Here is a 17,626-nt window from a genome sequence, read left to right as displayed (position 1 = left end):
CAGTTTGCGCGCGAGATAACGGTTGACTGGAATGGACCGCTTTTGCGCTTTCGTTCACGCAACACACACATACATACACATGTGTCGAAGTGACACAAAGTGACTAGATGACAAGCTGCAGCACTGCACCACGACACCTTCTAATTCACCTAATCCGTTGTGAATTTCAAATGAGTTTACTTACGCTCTTAGTGCTAACTTGTGCCCGGCGCTTCAGCAAGTAACTCATCGGCACACAACGATCACGCCGGTCTCGTTGTCCCCGATGTGAAGTATATAATTATAATCGTATTTATTACAGTACTTATTGCGGTACGTCTGCGTCTTGTATCATAACGATTGTTCATTGTTAACATTTCTCAGGCGGTGTTGGTATATACTTGTGACGTATATGTTTCAAGCAAGCTTGTGGGCAGAAAGTAATCCGATTAACGAGTAATCGAGTCAATGATTAGTTATTATGATGATTAATTAAAGTAATCAGTAAGCATTATTAGTGAGACGAATACTACTAATCTTGATATAATCAAAATTTTTAATTAGATAACTCGTTTTTTATGTAGTATTGTACAATTCAAATAACGTACGATTCATCTAATTTCAATCAATGATGGATACGAAAAGACAGGAGCAATTTTGTCGAATCGCCTTACATCTTATAAATTTAATGCTGATTACTTTAATTACGATTTTTACTGCATTCATTATCTGCAATAATGATCGCGAAAATAATTGGACGTTTGCCCAAAACTGCTTTCAAGGGTCGCAATCGAATAAGAAGTTGACGGGGGAGAGGCGACATTGTGCATGACAGTCTAACTGTTGTACTGTGTGTAATCGAATCCGACGCTCGGGATTCAATCGGGCGCAACGGGCCCCGATTAATTAAGCTTGGTGAGATCCGATCGAAGGGAGTAGTTTACACATACAGATATACACTTCGAGGAGGATCATCAGTCGATCGCGCGCTCTTCGGGGGCGTCCTACCCGGCGCCTGCTAACACATCGGCTAATACAGTGCACGTTGACCCCACACGTATATATGGATCAATGACCATGATCAATGATTGAACGCGCGTTCCTCGACACACTGGAGCACCCAATCGCGCGATTTTAACCCTTTACCTGCGGGAGTAATTTCACCCGATTCCCCACGAGGCCAGTAAACTGAGAAGAGCACGGTAAAATATAAAAATTTATGTGGCTCTATTTAACGGTTGATATGTTGAAATTTATTTGCGATTATACTTGTGATCATTGACGGGAAATTTCTTTTTGTTGTAACAAAACATTGGATGATAATTTTGTAATTTATGCAGTCGAGTTTTAGAAACGTTTTGGTGCGTTACGATGGATTTCGCGATAGTGGTGGCTTATCAGAGAGAAAGAGAGAGAGAGAGAGAGAGAGAGAGAGAGAGAGAGAGAGAGAAAGAGATACCGTTTAGAATCGCGATAAAGGGTTAAAGTTCACGCCCGAGGTCTCCACATGTTGTCATCCGAGTCTCACCAGTAATCGACTGACGATCCCCTCGCAATGGATGGCCTGTGTTAACGTGTCACCACCGTGTCCCCTCTTCCCCTTTGCCCTCTCTCAATCTCCCCGTCCTGCCCTTTCCTCCACCCGTGATCTCCTCACCGACCATGATCCCGTTGATAATTGATGATGAGGAACCGGCGGGTCACGTGGCTGTGTTAATGTGTTGCAGGGGGGGTGGGACGCAATCGGAAGAACTTTGGCGAGGCAACTTGGCAGAAGGTTGCGGGGCCGGGGCGTTTTCCGTGTCGACTCTGCGGAAACGTTTACAGGCACCTTGCCTCGCTGACCCAGCACCTCGAAGTGCATCGCAACCAGACGACCTGCATCGTCTGCCACACCACTCTCAGTCGTAGAACCGACTTGCGGCGTCACATGCGCCTGAAACACCAAGTACCCTGGACAAAAACGATCGTGCGGCGGCAGCGCAACCCGAGTAGGGGAAACCTGCTAAGCGAATTGGACTCGTAGATCACACGCACCCTCTCTCTATAGCCCCTTCTCTCTGAGATAATAGATATCGATCTCGTCGTGACGATTTCACTATTATTGTTGAACGCTCGAGCGACATCACTTCTTGCTCCGCTCCCAGCCGCGGATACCTTGTGCGTTTGCCAATGCGAGAGCTCGCTCTCTTTCTCTCTCTCTCTCTCTGTGTGTATCGATCTCGTCACCTTAATACTGTGTTTCTCTATCGCGATCTGAATAATTCAAATTTGATCGATTTTAATATTGCTATCGACAGGACAGATAGGTATCCACATCGACACTTGAAGTTTAAGATCTCAGGATTGTGCCGCACATTTTAAAAACGAGATTACTACATGGATTGTCTACACCTAGTAGATTGTCATTTACGTGTTTACGTTTATATTTGCATACATTTTTTTCACGTAGACAATACAAATAACACGCTATTATCATTAAAGTTATTACACAATTGATAACGTAAAGAGAAAAAATAATTAAATTTTGAGATTGTTAATTTGACTTTATCGATTAAATAAAATGTAATATATAATATTACAAATTATAAAAATTAAAAAAAATTTTACAGAATATTTCAGTTTCCTATTTCTGATACAATCTGAATCTTTGATCGTACGTAGTTTACATTGTATGCACGCAATCTAGACTATTCACATTTTACGCGTAGAGATCCAATCCATTAATTTCTTTTTTATAAATAAAAATAAGAGAAAAAGAGATACCTATATTTTCGAGATTAGAGATAAACGTGCGAGCAGCACTGCGGCTTGACGCTAGTGTTAAGATGACGATCATTCATATTCATAATTATTCAGAGATGTAAGTCTTTTTGAGAACGAGACTCTCGCAGATAAAAATTTACGCGCCTCTTTGCTTGCTAATTTCTTCTCGCGATGCGTGCGAGCGAGTAAGATTGAACCTTGGAGGATGCGCTCTCCTCGGGAGTTATGTTATTAATTCGATACATTGATTTTTTTTTTATTGGATACAATTGTCGCTAAACAGCATTCATTTCTCCAGATAACATAGAAAAGGAGGTTCACGGTCGAAACGCGATCGTGATTGAGTGCGGGACGTCTCGGTCCTGTATCCTCTTCCTCTCTCGAAAAAAAATTAAGTATTTTGGAAGTGGAGTTTTTTTAAAATGATTTTTACATTGTTCAAGCGGCACTCGAGATATTGTTACGAGAGCAAGCCGATTCGATGAGTGGTATTGTGCTTTGTCTGAACGTGCGTCTTAATTTAGTCGAAAATTTTAATGCAACGGATTTCTACTGGAGTACTAAGTATTTATATAGCTGTGCGCAAAAACTCTGTGCATCTTCGTTGACGACGCATTTAAACGCGCTGAGATCCGCGAGAATCATCGGCGTATTCGTTATGTCTTAACGAGTATAAGGAAAAAGAAGGAAAAGAAAACGGCGGGTGAATGAACTTGAAGGACAAGTTAAAAATTCATGTCCCGGGAAAGACACGTGAATGAAATGTGAAAGTGGACGGTTTTCGGGGGAAGATTCGTGAGTGGAAGTAACCGAGCGAGCGAGCGTTTCTTAAATTTAAACAATCCGATTTAATTTAAAGTTCGCCGAGCCTGTTCATCCGCCGTAACTATATGGAGCGTATCCGATAGACAGCGATACTTTGATCGTTCATTATTCACTACCGTGGAGTCTTTCCCTCGTGGAACGTCGCGTTGGAGTATCGCTGTATATTTTCGTAGATACGCTCCGTATGTGTGCCACGACTCGCTGAAAAGTAGTGGATAGTTGCGCTTTTCGACATTTGATTTCGGCGAGAGGCCGATCGCGACGCTTCGCGCGTCACCCTCTCGGTAAATTTTATCAGCACGCGCGCGGCCGAACGGCCCCGATTTAGAAGCGTTTTCCGCGAGAAAATTAATGTGTCTAGCTTCGCTGTACGCGCGTATTTATCTTCTGCTAAGTGTGCAGTTGGCGATTGTGTTATACATTAGCGGACCGCGTAAATTCGCGCCTTAGGCGTGTTAAGAAGTGAGGATTAAGTGATACGTGTTTAAGGATCTAAGTATCGTATACGTCGCGGATGAAGGCAGGAGGCGACTCTATCGGAGGGTGCACGAACGCGGATTAAAAGGGAGATCTTGCACGCAGAAGAATTCAGTACAATTAAGCATATTAAGTAATAGCTATACGCTGCGGAGTAAAATCCTCGCGCGCGATAGGTGAAAGCATTTATCAAACGTTCTTTTGCAAGGATCCTTCGTTGTAAGAGAAACGCGAAGGAGTCTCTTGTGCGAAAGGATTTTCCTTGCAAAGTTCTTGCGTTCTCGAGGATTTTTTTCGGGGTAGAGCGAAAGGCCTGATATTTTCATGTAGAGCCCGTAGTTAGAGTCGCCTCTCCTTCGGATTAACAAGAATCAGCGATCTTGAAGAATTCTAGTCACTATTATACGGGACATTAAATTATCGAGATCTCTATTGCTCGTTCACACAGGTCTCTATAACGGATCGAAGTTATTTTTTTATACTCCTCGATGCACCCGGGAGCTCTCTCTCTTCGCGGCCGTCATGTCTTCGCAGGACATCGCAGCGTCGTAATCCTTTCTTTCTCTCTCTCTCTCTCTCTCTCTCTCTCTCTCTGTCTCTCTCTCTCTCTTTCTGCAGCCACAACTCCCGACACGTTACACGGACTCTGTTTACACGTTTACGTACACCACGTGCTGAAGTTTCTTTGCGAACGATTCTTGGGCTCGGTATATACCTAAAAAGCTCGCTTTACTCGATTTTGTATGATTTTGTTAAGCCTAATTTTGCGAACGCACACAAGACAGTCTACTCTACAGTAGACTCAAATTGAAAACAATTTTGGACAAGTTTTTTAACGTTGAACGTGCGTCGAGGGCTCTCGTAGCTCTCGGTGATAGAGCTTTTACGTGTACATCGAGCCTCAGCTTCAGCTGTCGAGACAGAGCATAGATACAGTGCCTTATACAATTATCTGGTTTTACATTTTACGCATTGACTTCTCCAGATGTTTACCATAGACAAGAATATATCTAGCGGTGCGAAGCATCCGGAAAGTAGCCGTTAATTCTGTTACCGGCCTCGTGTAAACATTGTCTTTGTATAAAAATAAAAAAAAGGAAAAAAGCGCGAAAGCAGCGTTTCTCGACCCCGCGAAAAATCTCGCGCGCATTTTACATCTCGTGCTCTTAAGAAAGAAAAAAAACCAAAAAGTTCCAAAAATGCGAATCTAAAGATATTTACCAGACTCGCTGATATCTGTGTTACAATTTAATTATAAGTTAAAAATTAAGTTAGAATCTCGTTTAATTTATTAGTTTTTTTTTATTTACTTATTGTAATGCAATACCGCCGAAAAGAATTAATCTTATTGTTCACGCTTCAGTGTGTAAGAATTTCTGAAAGTAAATTTCAAGAAATGTAAATCTTATTGTTAGGTATAGAGATATACGATCTCATAGAAAAAAGAATTGCACGTGTTAATTTTTGAAGATTGCAATTGAAATATTTTGAATTTGTTTTTATTTTATTTTTATTTTTTATTTATTTGTTACGTCGCATATTATTGTCGCATTATTTCTAAGCCGTTATTTTACTTGTTCGACGATGCACGCATAATCTTTGAGAGATTAATACGCAGTTTAACGTTTGGGGAAACGCTGGTTTCGAAATGACCGTCTGCGAAATGCGTCAATATATATCCAAAGACAGATCTGAATATAAGACGTCGTCGTTACCGTTGTTGTTGTTATTAAATAAGTAATCTACATACACGGGAGCGATATCGTAAGCGAGGATATTTAAAAGCGAGCGCATTCAAGAGTATTATGCAAGTAGTACAATAATCGAGAATACGACGCGCACGGTGTGCGCTCGTTTGCATTTCGTTTTGTTTTTTCGAGAGTGACACTGCACTTGTGCACCTAACTATTTACTCGTAGGTATAAGTGAACGTAATCATAGTTGTTGATCGTAGCACGAAGGTCCGCGTCTAGAACGGATGTCTCGTTTAACTCATTAATTGCCGCTTAGAGAATCGCACTGCGGGACGCAGTTGTAATTACGTCCTGAACCAAACGCTGTAGAACGACGTGATAACAATTGGCATTTAATGGGTTAATACAAAGCTACACGCGTAAAAACACACATAAGTATCTAAGGCCGTACGTGGAAAAAACTGTATCAGGGATCCTCAAGCTCAGTTCAAATTAATTTGAACTTATTATTTGGAAATATTGATTACCAAAGCTTTTATATAAATACAACAAAATTAATCTTTCTTTTTTTCTTATTATTTTTTTTTATTAAGAATCATTTTGTTAATTTTATTTCATACCTTTTTTGGAGTTGAAGTCAATCATGTATAGAAATATTAATTTTGTATATGTAGAAGGTTGTTTTAATTTCCTTTTATTTTTTTTTCGTAAAGTAACATTTTCTTTATGATAGAAAAAATACTGGCTAATAATAAAAACAAAATTAAATATAAAAGTTGTGTATAAAATGCTTTTGTGTCTAATCAAATATTTGACTAATACTTGTATGATCTAATATTCATTTTTAAACAGTCTTAATAAACATTTTTAGAAAGATTTTTTTCATAGAGGTTCAGTATTTTTTATGTACCTGGCGTAAATATTTTTTTTAATTTTTTAATAATATAAAAGAATTTAAAAGGTATATAAATTCTGAACATATCTCATAAAAGTAGCATCAAAAAGACTTTTTGTGCAATGAGATTTAAGTATCCCTGCAACAGATAAGTCGCGATGATAGCGGTATTGCGATAGTAAGAAAGTGTACAGATTTCAACGCACGAGAAGAGTAAAAGATACATAAAGGATCAAGACAAACGAATCTCGACGGAAAATCTTGACCAACGAAGCGGAAAAGCATCATACTGTTGGTAAGACGAGACGTGCGAAGATAAACGGAGGTAAAAATAAAATGATCGATGAGCGTATATAAAATTACGAGGACACGCGTAGCGTGAGGTACAGTTTGCGCAAATCGCAGGGAAAGAAACGAATATGCGGAGGAATGTCTTCGGTCTTGTGAGGAACATCCGAAACGTGGCCCTGCGCGGGCGTGTTTTCGAAGTTGAAGTTTTTGATGCAAAGATTCAGGAAATTAGTGTATCGTAGAAAGAGAGATGTAACAATTTACAGAATTTAGAATTGATAAAGAATATTTAGACATGGATACACTTATACGTACAGCGTACAGAATACAAAATTTTCTACCCATAAGTTTCTCGGATCGATAAAAATACATGAAAACAAACAATTTTTCGAGCAATGTTAATATCGGACTTTCATTGAAATCGATACAAAGATATAATACAATTTAATAGATTTATATGAATGGATGCGAATTTTACTCTTCTACAAAGATCGTTCGTATCGTACTCATCTTTATCGATCCCAAAAAATTGTTGATAGAACATGCTGCCATTCTGTATGTTGCGATTATGAAATCGGGAACGCGCTGTCGCAAGAAAAAGCTGTTTAACCCTTCGAGGCGCAGTTTCAGCCAACAATTTCGGATCTCCCGGTCGACAGAATCTACCGAGTGTTCAAACTTCGGATTCAAACAAGAAGATCGCAAAAAAGTGATTTCAGAGTAAAAATTATATCCGTCTCGGCCCGGAAGGGTTAATTCTTTCTAAGGAAAATACAGCGGAAGTTGCAGCGATTTTAGAAATTAACTGTAGATATCGTGAGACATTGTCTGTGTAGCACGAAAAAAAACATGCGTTCTCTATTCAGGTACGTGTTACGTTCGGTATCATAACTGTGAGCTTGTAACTTAATTAAAAGATCGTGTAAGACTACGCTTTCAGATGTTATCGCAGTAATGTAAATAAAAGAATTTCTGATGGACACCCGTGTACCGAGAATTAGTGCTTGACAATTAACATTGCTTTGCGCCCCTAATACGTTAAATTGATTATTTTCAGAAATGCCTATTAATCATTTTCAGAGAAAAGACGAATAAATGTTTCATCCTTCCATTATTTTTTTTTCTTTGGACTTTAATTAATTTTATACATTCTAATTATTTCAATAAATAAACTCATTTTATGATCATGATTTAATCGCGTTGCCATTTCTTTCGACGGCAATTGAAAGAATTGTCGTAAATTCAGAACGGCGACAAGCTAATGATGACCAGCCGGGACTTTTACGGAATCTTATTATGGCCAACAGGTAATAGAAATTGCTTCACATTTTACATTATCAGATTTTAAAAAATACGAATTTTGCTAGGACACCTGCACGATGAATTGGAATGAACGACGTTGAGTGAACGAAACGTTACAAATAAGAAAAAGGAGAGCACAACGAGATTAAAATGTAGAAATACATTCAATTGATATTTCATTAACTGGAATATAATTTAATTTTCGTGTAAACCAATATTGTTATTTGCAACATGTGTTGAAAGAAATAAATTAATATCGTACGACCATCATTCTTTTTCGAGATTGCCATCAAATCGCATGACTACCATGTAATATTAACATTTTTAACATCGTTGGGGATGAAAGTGTTGAAAAAAATAATTGAAATAGAAAATAGTAACAGTAATAATAATTTAAGGATATATCTATAACAAATACTATTTGAAATAAGTATTAATATTTATAAGTAATATATTTTGTGTAGTAAATATAAAAAAGCGAAGAGTACATTTACTTGAAATAAGATATTTATTTTATATTTTCGTTATGGATAAATAAATTTTCTCTATTTTCCATCGTTTATTTACTATTTCCTATTTTTTATTAAGAATACAAAACAGAAAATAAGCTAAAATAATTACCTAGTATAGCTATCTAACTACTTAATAACAAGTGTATTTATTATTTTAAAAAGTGAGTTACGTTTATCTGTGAAATGTGTGCTGCTTTTTTTTATTTTCTATTTTGTACTCTTAAAAAAAGAATAAAAAATAAAGAAAACTTATTTATCCATGATATATCACTTAGAGAAAAGTTATGTTTAAATTGATAAAATTGTTTCTTTAATTTGGTTTTTTAAATTGAAGTGAACATATATATCTCTGAGAAAAATAAAAATTATATTTATTTAATTTCAAGAAATGACGTTATTGGCCTTCTTAAATAATTTATTCAAATTATTTGTTAAATTTAAAAAAAAGTATTGATAAAAATGTATAAATAATTTAGTTGTTCTAGTTTTAAAAATATATTTCTTTTAAAAAAAAGATTTCAAGTAAATGTATATATGTATAAATACTAAATATTATTTTCTCTCTTTATATTTATTATACAAAATACCTATTTCAAACAGTAATTTTTATTGATATACTCTTTAAATAAATATTTTTATTAATCTGTTTTAATTTTTGGCCCTCTCCCGCAGCACTAAAAAGAAATAATTTACCCATTTTCTCGCATTAATTATCGTGGATCTTTTTTCTATCTAGACTTGTCCCCTTGCCAAAAGCTCACTTGAAATTAACGAAGGAACAAGATTCTGCTGTTCGTGCGGTACTTAATTTGCCGGGACTCTATTCTTCTGCGAGTTGCGGAGGACTCGTTCGTAGATGATCATTTCGATATCACGGGTCTGATATGTTTACAGTATTTCACGGTAGCCAGCGGACGTAGCTTAGAACAAGAGAACCAAGACCTAGGGTAAAATAAGGAATGCATTTATAGAATTGTCGAAGGCGCCGACGGTGAACGTCAGGAACGTCCACACGACGACGTACTGCGACAAGTGCGGTGTCACGTTCACGACGCAGCACGCACTTCTGCGGCACATCACGTCCAAACACGAGGACTCCTCGAACTCTGCGGTCTACTGCTACATCTGCCAGCGCGTCTTTAAGACCAAGTGGAGTCGAGCGACGCACAACAGCAGATACCACAGAAACTGAGCCGGAAGTTCAAGCCGATTCCCTCGCGATGCGAGATACGACCGAGACGTTATAACGCTTCGCGCAGCATCCTTGCAACGTGTAGTATTAACAGCGAATTAAGGCGACGATTCTATAAATAATTAATAAAGTGCTTTATTTCTCTTCCCGTCCTTTGTCCAGTTTTGTCCCAAACTGTCGATAAATTGTATTATTAGAAAAATTTATAATCAGAATTTTTTTGTATATTATTATTATACTTTCGATTTAAATAAATCGTAAAATAAGTCTCGATTTATTAAGGGGAAAAAAAAAAATACGGAGAAGAGTGCTTATTCTTATGCGAAACACCAATCATTAATTTATTTTTCTCGTTTTAAGAACAAGAAATCGTTTGTAAATTCTGCTTGTGACGAATAATATTATAATAATCATTCGAAAAGACTGAAAACATATTGCAGTTAATTTATGCATTTTGGCCCCTCTTAGGCCAACGATCATGTTCATAATATAGACAGAGACAATAGAAAGGAAATGATAAATGTTTGGAAAAATATATTGCTTAGAATTTTAATTTGTATTCTTGTCTTAATTATATTATTCTAATATTTTAACATTTTTTGACAATATTCAAGATTTTTACGAATTGATCTCACAATTTCAATATTTTAGCAATTCCTTGAATCATGATTCTTGAAATTATAGATAATATTATTTAAATTATTTTAAAACCATTAATTTGTTAGTATATTAGTTAGTATAGTAATTTGTTAGTATTGTAGATATTTGCTATTACTTGTTATTAATTTTTTTGTTACATATATTCTTGTGACTTAACAAGGCTCCCTAGTATTACATAAATTGAGGCTAGTTATTATTTACGAAGTGATAAACAATAAATTCTAAAAATGATGGGATTTAGCTACTCGTAGAAGTTTTTTATTTAATGCTATAGAATTCGAGTCGGGTTATCTCTTTTTCTTAAATAATTTCTTATATTGTAAATGTGATAGTTTCTCTTTTCAGAAGAAGAAAAATTAATGATGTTTTAAAGATTATAATTTAATGATTCTTAGGTTTTATTTATATGCTCGCTATAATTTGTATCTATCATTATGATCATATATTAAATAATTATGTAATAGTTTACCAAGTTTGGACAATATAATGCTCCCCCCCCCCCCCAATATAAAATTGATTTTGAATGTTGCATTATTCCACATAAATAAATAATTCAAATCTCTCACATATTTAATGCTGTAAAATAGATGTATATGGCATAATGCAAAAATAATAGAAAGATAACAAAAAAAGTAATGCATACATGCTTTTCCCCTACATGAAAAATTATTTTAAATAGAAATATGCACTTGTTATGATTAAATTACTTTATTAAATATTTATTTAGGTTGTAAAGATCACATGACCATGTTATTCTAGAGAAAATAACATAGAGCTTATCCTTCTCGAGTGCACATACTTGATGATAAACATGTTTTTTTTGTTTTTTTTTCTTCCTGTGCGGCCCTCACAATTTTTTAATATCCTCTCGCTGTCGTTTATAAATGAGGAATGTTGTATCTGCAGCCTCCTCTCAACGCGAGCACCAAATGCAGCACTGAACCGCCCTGGACTTTGTAATCTTGCGCCGTCTTCTCATCGTTCCTGACAAAAATACAACATTTCCTCATATTGTTTTCAATGTTTTATATTTGTCATTAATTGGCCACACATACACGTCGTGATTTCAATAATTCAATAATGTGGATATTGTTGTTAAAGGAACGCAAATGGAGGAATGGAGCATAGTGCATCACTACCCGGAGTATATACCTGCGACTCGTAGGAAGATCTGTGCCATGAGAAAGTGCAAAGTATGTACGTCGAAGGGCTTTAGGAAAGAGACACGTTACTATTGTGTTACCTGTAATGTTGCACTGTGCGTAACGCCATGTTTCAAGGAGTTTCACGTGAAAATAAACGCGCCACGAAAAAATTAATAAATTAGTTAATTCCTGAATTTTTTTAAATTTCTTTAAAGCAATTAAAAAAATATTTAAAAATATTGCATATATTTTTTTTATACTTTTATATATCTACTTGGATATACCTATGTAGTACAGCTACTATCCGACTTCAACTTTTACGTATACGTGTCTGTTTATAGCACAAGCGACGATAAATAAAAAATATGACAAATTATTAAAATGGCGCTTTAAAGAACAAGTATCAATCCTTTTTAACAGGATCAATTGAATTTAACATTTGTGAAAAAAAATTTAGACAGAATAATCCTAGTTTATGCAATAAACAGACATATATATTTTACATATATGAAAAAATCAACAATCTCAGTAGGTTGTGAGAAATCATGTTAGTTGACTTGAAAAATGTGTTTGTTTTTAAATTTATATAACATAAACTAATAAACATTTAATTATATCAAAATTTGTCAATACTTACTAAATATATAAAAGTAGATATAATGTAAAAGCGTAAAAAATATATGCAGCGGTTTGTTTTAATTTCCAAAAATAGGCAAACTTTTTCGCGTTCTACGTTTAACTCCAGTAATTTTGATCTCAATGTAACAAACTTTTATCTTTAAAATTAATCTACATTAGTAGAAATAGACATTAATACAGCAGATCCAGGATCACAAATTGAATTCCTCGCCGATCACAAGTCACAGAAATTTTGTTTCATGGTGACATAACTAAGTCACGAAATCAAAATAATATTTATACGTACATCTGTTTGCCAGAAAATATTAATCGTTGTTGCTGCGGTGGTATTCCCTCCTTCTCTTCTACCCTCTCTTTAATTCTTTCTACTTTGTCTGTAGGTTCTATATCTATTTCAATCTGAAACAATTGTATAATACACATTTATAGTAACCAAAGACTGTATGAATAGACATTTTCACTTATCAATCAATATTAAATTAATGAATAAAACGTTTACACGAAAACTAGCGTATTATAATTAAGGAAACATAAAAAAAACAGAAGTGTAACTTTCCAATTTACATGTAACTTGCTTTTTGACTAATACAAAAAAAGGTTGCCTCAATGTGGCAAAAAGGACAACTTTGATTCTATCCGTTTTCGTGTAGCAACATATAAGCTTTACAAATTTTCAAATATTTTAAATCTAGAGTTTGAATTCTCAGGCTACAATCAACGTTTTCAAAATGGGCTGAAGTGTCAGGTCGTTTCCTTCGAAGCCTTTTACCAATAGGAAAACTACTTTGTATCCTGATCACGTTCGTCAATTGATCTTTGTAAAACCTGTCTGTGACTTCGGGATACTTGCCTCCTTCCCCGTGAGGGTCTGAAACGCAATTAAAATCGGTATTACAATTGCCGGCGTGAATCTCTGTTAGAGGCGCAAACGGTCGCGATCAGCATAATTACCTTCACTTTTATCAACATCTTTCTGCTATTGACGACTACGTTTAAATTATAATCGATGAAGTCACCGGCCGAGACGCCGACGTCGCACAAAAATCGGACGAGCAAAAATTCTATGAGTCGCACTGTCACAACCGCGCGACTAAAACCTAACCTAGCAATCAGAATTGCGGCGCGTCGCCGTCTGCCGGCAACAAACGCTATTAACGAATATTTAGTTTTTATTTTTTATATTGAAGCCGCGATAATGTGAATTAAATTTACTTAGGAAATTAAGTCGTATTTTATTTTTATAATTTGTACAGTCATTAAGAATATAGATACATATATAAAATATCTTCCAAATTTACTCCACTAATTTTAAATATGATTAGATATAATTAATTTTATTTTGTTATATATAGATATTCCTATTATAATTAAATTATTCCCGTTATTTATTGTTAAATAAGTATCACATTTTGCGCCTTTTAAAAATTATGTTTGTGTTAGATGTGACTTAAAGTAACAAATGTGTCATGTAATATAGCAAATTGTTAGGAGAATGATTTGCGAAGAGATTTCTGTTACAATTTTTTACGTGTACTGAACACGATTGTGTCGATGGAAAATACATCGGTGTTACAAATAAGATTTCTAAATTGTTGATGATCAATATTGACAATTTGAACAAGATTCTTAACGATCTGTCACAATTTTCAGCTTCTCCTCTTGAGCCAACAGTTGATTCTTTATCTTTTGCAGCAATTCTTTCTTCACTGAATCTGGCACAAGTGTGCGAGCCCTGCTAGTTACTGTGGACAGCAGCGTGTCATAAGTGACATCATGACCATGCTCCTTTATTATTTCTTTTGAAATCAGCTTTACTTGGTCTCGCCATCCACACTCGACCAGTCTGCGCCTCAACAATTCTTTCAGCCTACAAATCAATTTTATACAGATATGCAGTATTAATGGAGCATTTTGCCTTTGATAAATGACTACTTGAAAATTAATGCTCATTTCTATTAATGTAGATCAATTTTGGTTTAAAACTTATTCTTTATTCTTTTCTAGTTTTAATAATTAGAAAGATAAAAAATTAATTAAATCAAAAGTTAATTTATATTTGGTAAAAATAGACCAAAAGAGAAAAAAAATTAAACCAAGAGTAAAGTTAACCTACATTAGTAGACATGGACATATTGGCAAAAATTCTGACTAATAATATTACAAAATTCGTGCAGCGGGATTTATTTTCACGAAAGTTATTCGAAGCTAACAAATCTTGAAAATATACAAAATTGACAATTGTATTTACCCATCGCGATCGCCAGTCATAACTAATCTCTGATGTGGTGTCTTCATCAATAACCTGGTCTGCGTGATTTATTTTACGTGGCTTTTGGTTAATTATTTTTCCGTCGTTAAGCTCCGTCTATCAAGTTAATAATGCAATAACAGCAACAATAACGAAGTTAAACAAGGCGATTGAAGGCAGTTCAGTTGTTTTGATACGCAAGGGCTGCGTTCCGATATACACTGCAAGTACTGAAAATCTATAGTTCACGTTACGTATACTATAGATTTTCAGTACTGGCAGTGAATTTTGGAACGCAGCCAAGGTCGCAAGCAGTCACAAGCGTCGCAAGGTAACAATTAAGCCGGTATTTCAACTCGGAATTCGTTAATTGGTTATGAGATAGGGAATTTATAGGATTTTTCAGGTTTGTACTTTGTAACCAATCAGCATGCACTGGATTCCGTTTCAACACTGCCATAACACGAGGCGGTATATTAGGAAATTCTAAAGCGAATTATCGACATTTTTTTTTATTAGCAAATATATTTAAATTGGCTCTATAGAATTCAAAATTCTTTTACACAATTAAAATATACACAAAGATAAACAGCGTAAGAAATGATTTTGTGCTAATAACAAAAAAATCTTTTTATCTTTAAAAAATTTTTTTTTATTAACGCGAAATCACCTTCTACTGTGTTCATTTCTGTCCGTATTTTAATTGTATAAAAGATTTTGGGATTCCGTAAAGTTAATTCAAAGATATTTTCTAATAAAAAAATGTCGGTAATTTGCTTTAGAAGGGGGATTCCCTCAAGATCGTTGTTTGAAATATTTTGAGACACGATCTTAATAATTATTAGCAATGACTTGATCTATTCAAGATCATCGTAAGTTGAAATACGATCATTTTATTATGGGTTCGATAGAATTTTAAGATTAATTGCACTTAAGATTGATCATAAAATTTTTGAATTATTAATAATAATCTGATCTTACATTGAGAAGATCTTAGGCTGGTATTCATAATCCATCATTCTTATATTTCAACATCACACGATAATCTTATAATAAATATTAGATTTGAATGTAAAAATTGCCCGCATGAAAGCGAACGCAGTACAGTATTGGCCATTGGCTGCTGCAAAGTGCAATCGAATGTTTGGGGATAGAAATCGCACTTGTATTATACGAATTTACATTTAGTTGCTCTTTTTTTGTACACGAGTTAGTACGTTAGTTATATCGCGTAAGTGTGAATAATGATAATAAGAATAATATAGTTTAAATAGAACGAAGGATTATACTGTATTTATATTGGCTTGCTAATATTTTTGGTAAAGAACCGGCTAACCTTAAATTAAATTCTTGTAACAGAATAATATATATATCTCATTATTAAAAAAGATATTTATATTTTAGAACATGGCGAGAGCACTAAATCATCTTCTTCAGAGAAAGCACTTGATCACCCATATGCCAAATACAGCATATTGTCTTAGTATTGTTCCCAGCATTAAACACAGTGCTTGTTACTCGACAAAGAAATCTGTGACCAAGGTCGACTGCAATGAAACCAATAATCAGGTACAGATCGGCACTGCGAAAGTAGGTAAATTTCACAAAATCTATGTTACATATTACCGTCATATAATGACTACATTCTTTCCTTCTCTTTTTTTCAGTTAAAGAAAACCTGAAATCTGCTGGATACCTTGGTGTAATAATAGGTGGCATAGGGATTACGGCTTTGATTTTATATACTCTATTTTCAGAGCTGTTTTCCAGCAAAAGTCCATATGGTGTCTACAGCGAAGCTCGTGTTCGTTGCATAGAACATCCAAAGGTTATGGATGTTCTCGGAGCACCTGTAAAGGCTTATGGAGAGGAAACTCGACGTGGACGTAGAAGACACATTACGTATGCTTAGATTTTTTATGGCATTGTTAATATTAAACATTTTGTATTTACAAGGTGTCTAGTAATAATCGCATCGTCTCTCATGAGCATTAATTAATTTAAATACAAAATCAGTGATCACCACAAGAGATGATTCACTGATCTTGATTCAAGATCATCATAAGTACGATTTTGAAATATTTATAATCTTTAGATACAATCACATTTTATTGATTCAATGGATTTTCAGATTACTTAAGTGGTTATTACTACTGGATACCTTATGAATCATAAGATAATAAATCATGACACTAATTTGAATTTCAAAATTAAAGAATATTTTCTTATCTGTCTATTTAAAATATATAAGTGACATTTGAACTAATACCTCAAATTTGTTTTTTTAGTCACATATATTACATGAAGGATGGCGTCAAGTACATGAGAATAAGATTTTATGTGCAAGGAACGAGAAGAAAGGGAACAGTGTATGCAGAAGTGAAGGAGGTGAGTTTGCGAATATGGTTTGCAGTCGAGAATTATTTATACTTACATATGCGCTCATTCGATTTTAATTACAGAACGCGTCTGGCAGTTACGAATATTCATACTTGTACGTTACGGTGAATCATGTTGGAACGATTGTGATTGAGGACAACCAAAACACTGCTACAGCACGGCAAGATCATGAATCCACACTAGGTTATGACCTTGTATTAGATAGTCATTAAGTGTATAATATTACGTTGATATGTAAATAACGTTGCTAAATTGCAATTTGATATAAAATTTAATTTTTAAAATAAAATAAAATTTGATATAAAAATTAATTTTTTTATTTACTTTCTTCTATATTGTATTGATAAGACGATAGAAGATTGCTAAATAATCGTTACTTCCTAAGCAAGAAAGTTTGATTAATGTCCAGTTACACTAATGTTGATTAACTTTGATTTCAGTCTTTCTTTTTAGAACTAAAAAAAATAAAAGTTAAACTGAGATCAAAGTCAATTTACATTGGTGAAAATAAACATTTTTTTAAATACAAGCAACAGTCAATCAATATTGAGAATTCTCGTATTTTTTTATCTCATTTTTCTAGTCTTTCTGTAACACCTCT

The 17,626-nt window shown here is 34.7% G+C and overlaps 4 protein-coding genes across 8 annotated transcripts in view; 2 read left to right on the top strand and 2 right to left on the bottom strand.

Annotated features, from left to right (window-relative positions):
* Positions 1-11,977, top strand: part of LOC105202690 (broad-complex core protein isoforms 1/2/3/4/5) — a 40,214-nt gene extending 28,237 nt beyond the window's left edge. Inside the window, exon 6 of one of the 4 annotated variants that reach the window (XM_026132011.2) lies at positions 11,695-11,977. In XM_026132011.2, the coding sequence (XP_025987796.1) occupies positions 11,695-11,912 (218 nt within the window). In that variant the 3' untranslated portion in view covers positions 11,913-11,977. The other 3 variants (XM_026132010.2, XM_026132012.2, XM_026132009.2) reach the window with 3 other exon arrangements.
* Positions 11,283-13,519, bottom strand: LOC105202705 (NEDD8). The gene is made up of 4 exons (XM_011171349.3): positions 13,329-13,519; positions 13,228-13,245; positions 12,664-12,776; positions 11,283-11,577 (listed from the first exon to the last, which is right to left on the bottom strand). The coding sequence occupies exons 1-4, from the start codon at positions 13,344-13,346 to the stop codon at positions 11,472-11,474; spliced, it is 255 nt and encodes an 84-aa protein (XP_011169651.1). The 5' UTR covers positions 13,347-13,519; the 3' UTR covers positions 11,283-11,471.
* A 176-nt stretch (positions 13,520-13,695) lies between these two features.
* LOC105202677 (transcription and mRNA export factor ENY2) lies at positions 13,696-14,828 on the bottom strand. The gene is made up of 2 exons (XM_011171304.3): positions 14,626-14,828; positions 13,696-14,244 (listed from the first exon to the last, which is right to left on the bottom strand). Exons 1-2 carry the CDS (start codon positions 14,670-14,672, stop codon positions 14,004-14,006), a joined length of 288 nt encoding a protein of 95 aa, XP_011169606.1. The 5' UTR covers positions 14,673-14,828; the 3' UTR covers positions 13,696-14,003.
* An 859-nt stretch (positions 14,829-15,687) lies between these two features.
* On the top strand, positions 15,688-17,336 carry LOC105202663 (mitochondrial import inner membrane translocase subunit Tim21). 2 transcript variants are annotated; one of them, XM_011171283.3, is made up of 5 exons: positions 15,688-15,856; positions 16,030-16,219; positions 16,293-16,527; positions 16,914-17,013; positions 17,088-17,336. In XM_011171283.3, exons 2-5 carry the CDS (start codon positions 16,033-16,035, stop codon positions 17,235-17,237), a joined length of 672 nt encoding a protein of 223 aa, XP_011169585.1. In that variant the 5' UTR covers positions 15,688-15,856; positions 16,030-16,032; the 3' UTR covers positions 17,238-17,336. The 2 variants fall into 2 exon arrangements, with proteins under 2 accessions (XP_011169585.1, XP_011169577.1); XM_011171275.3 differs by having other exon boundaries at positions 15,717-15,944.
* Positions 17,337-17,626: the final 290 nt, after the last annotated feature.

The sequence above is a fragment of the Solenopsis invicta genome, chromosome 16 (assembly GCF_016802725.1).
Source record: "Solenopsis invicta isolate M01_SB chromosome 16, UNIL_Sinv_3.0, whole genome shotgun sequence".
Lineage (NCBI taxonomy): Eukaryota > Metazoa > Arthropoda > Insecta > Hymenoptera > Formicidae > Solenopsis > Solenopsis invicta.
This window is presented reverse-complemented; position numbering and strand designations above follow the sequence as displayed.

Bases quoted from the DNA above. Each gene is read 5' to 3' on its own strand.
- LOC105202677 (XM_011171304.3), bottom strand. From the start codon at position 14,672: ATGAAGACACCACATCAGAGATTAGTTATGACTGGCGATCGCGATGG. The intron at 14,245-14,625 runs GTAAATACAATT...ATTGATTTGTAG, and splicing joins ATGACTGGCGATCGCGATGG to GCTGAAAGAATTGTTGAGGC.
- LOC105202663 (XM_011171283.3), top strand. From the start codon at position 16,033: ATGGCGAGAGCACTAAATCATCTTCTTCAGAGAAAGCACTTGATCACC. The intron at 16,220-16,292 runs GTAAATTTCACA...TCTTTTTTTCAG, and splicing joins GATCGGCACTGCGAAAGTAG to TTAAAGAAAACCTGAAATCT. The intron at 16,528-16,913 runs GTATGCTTAGAT...TTGTTTTTTTAG, and splicing joins GGACGTAGAAGACACATTAC to TCACATATATTACATGAAGG.
- LOC105202705 (XM_011171349.3), bottom strand. The intron at 11,578-12,663 runs GTACGTATAAAT...TATTTTTGTCAG, and splicing joins ATATTTTCTGGCAAACAGAT to GAACGATGAGAAGACGGCGC.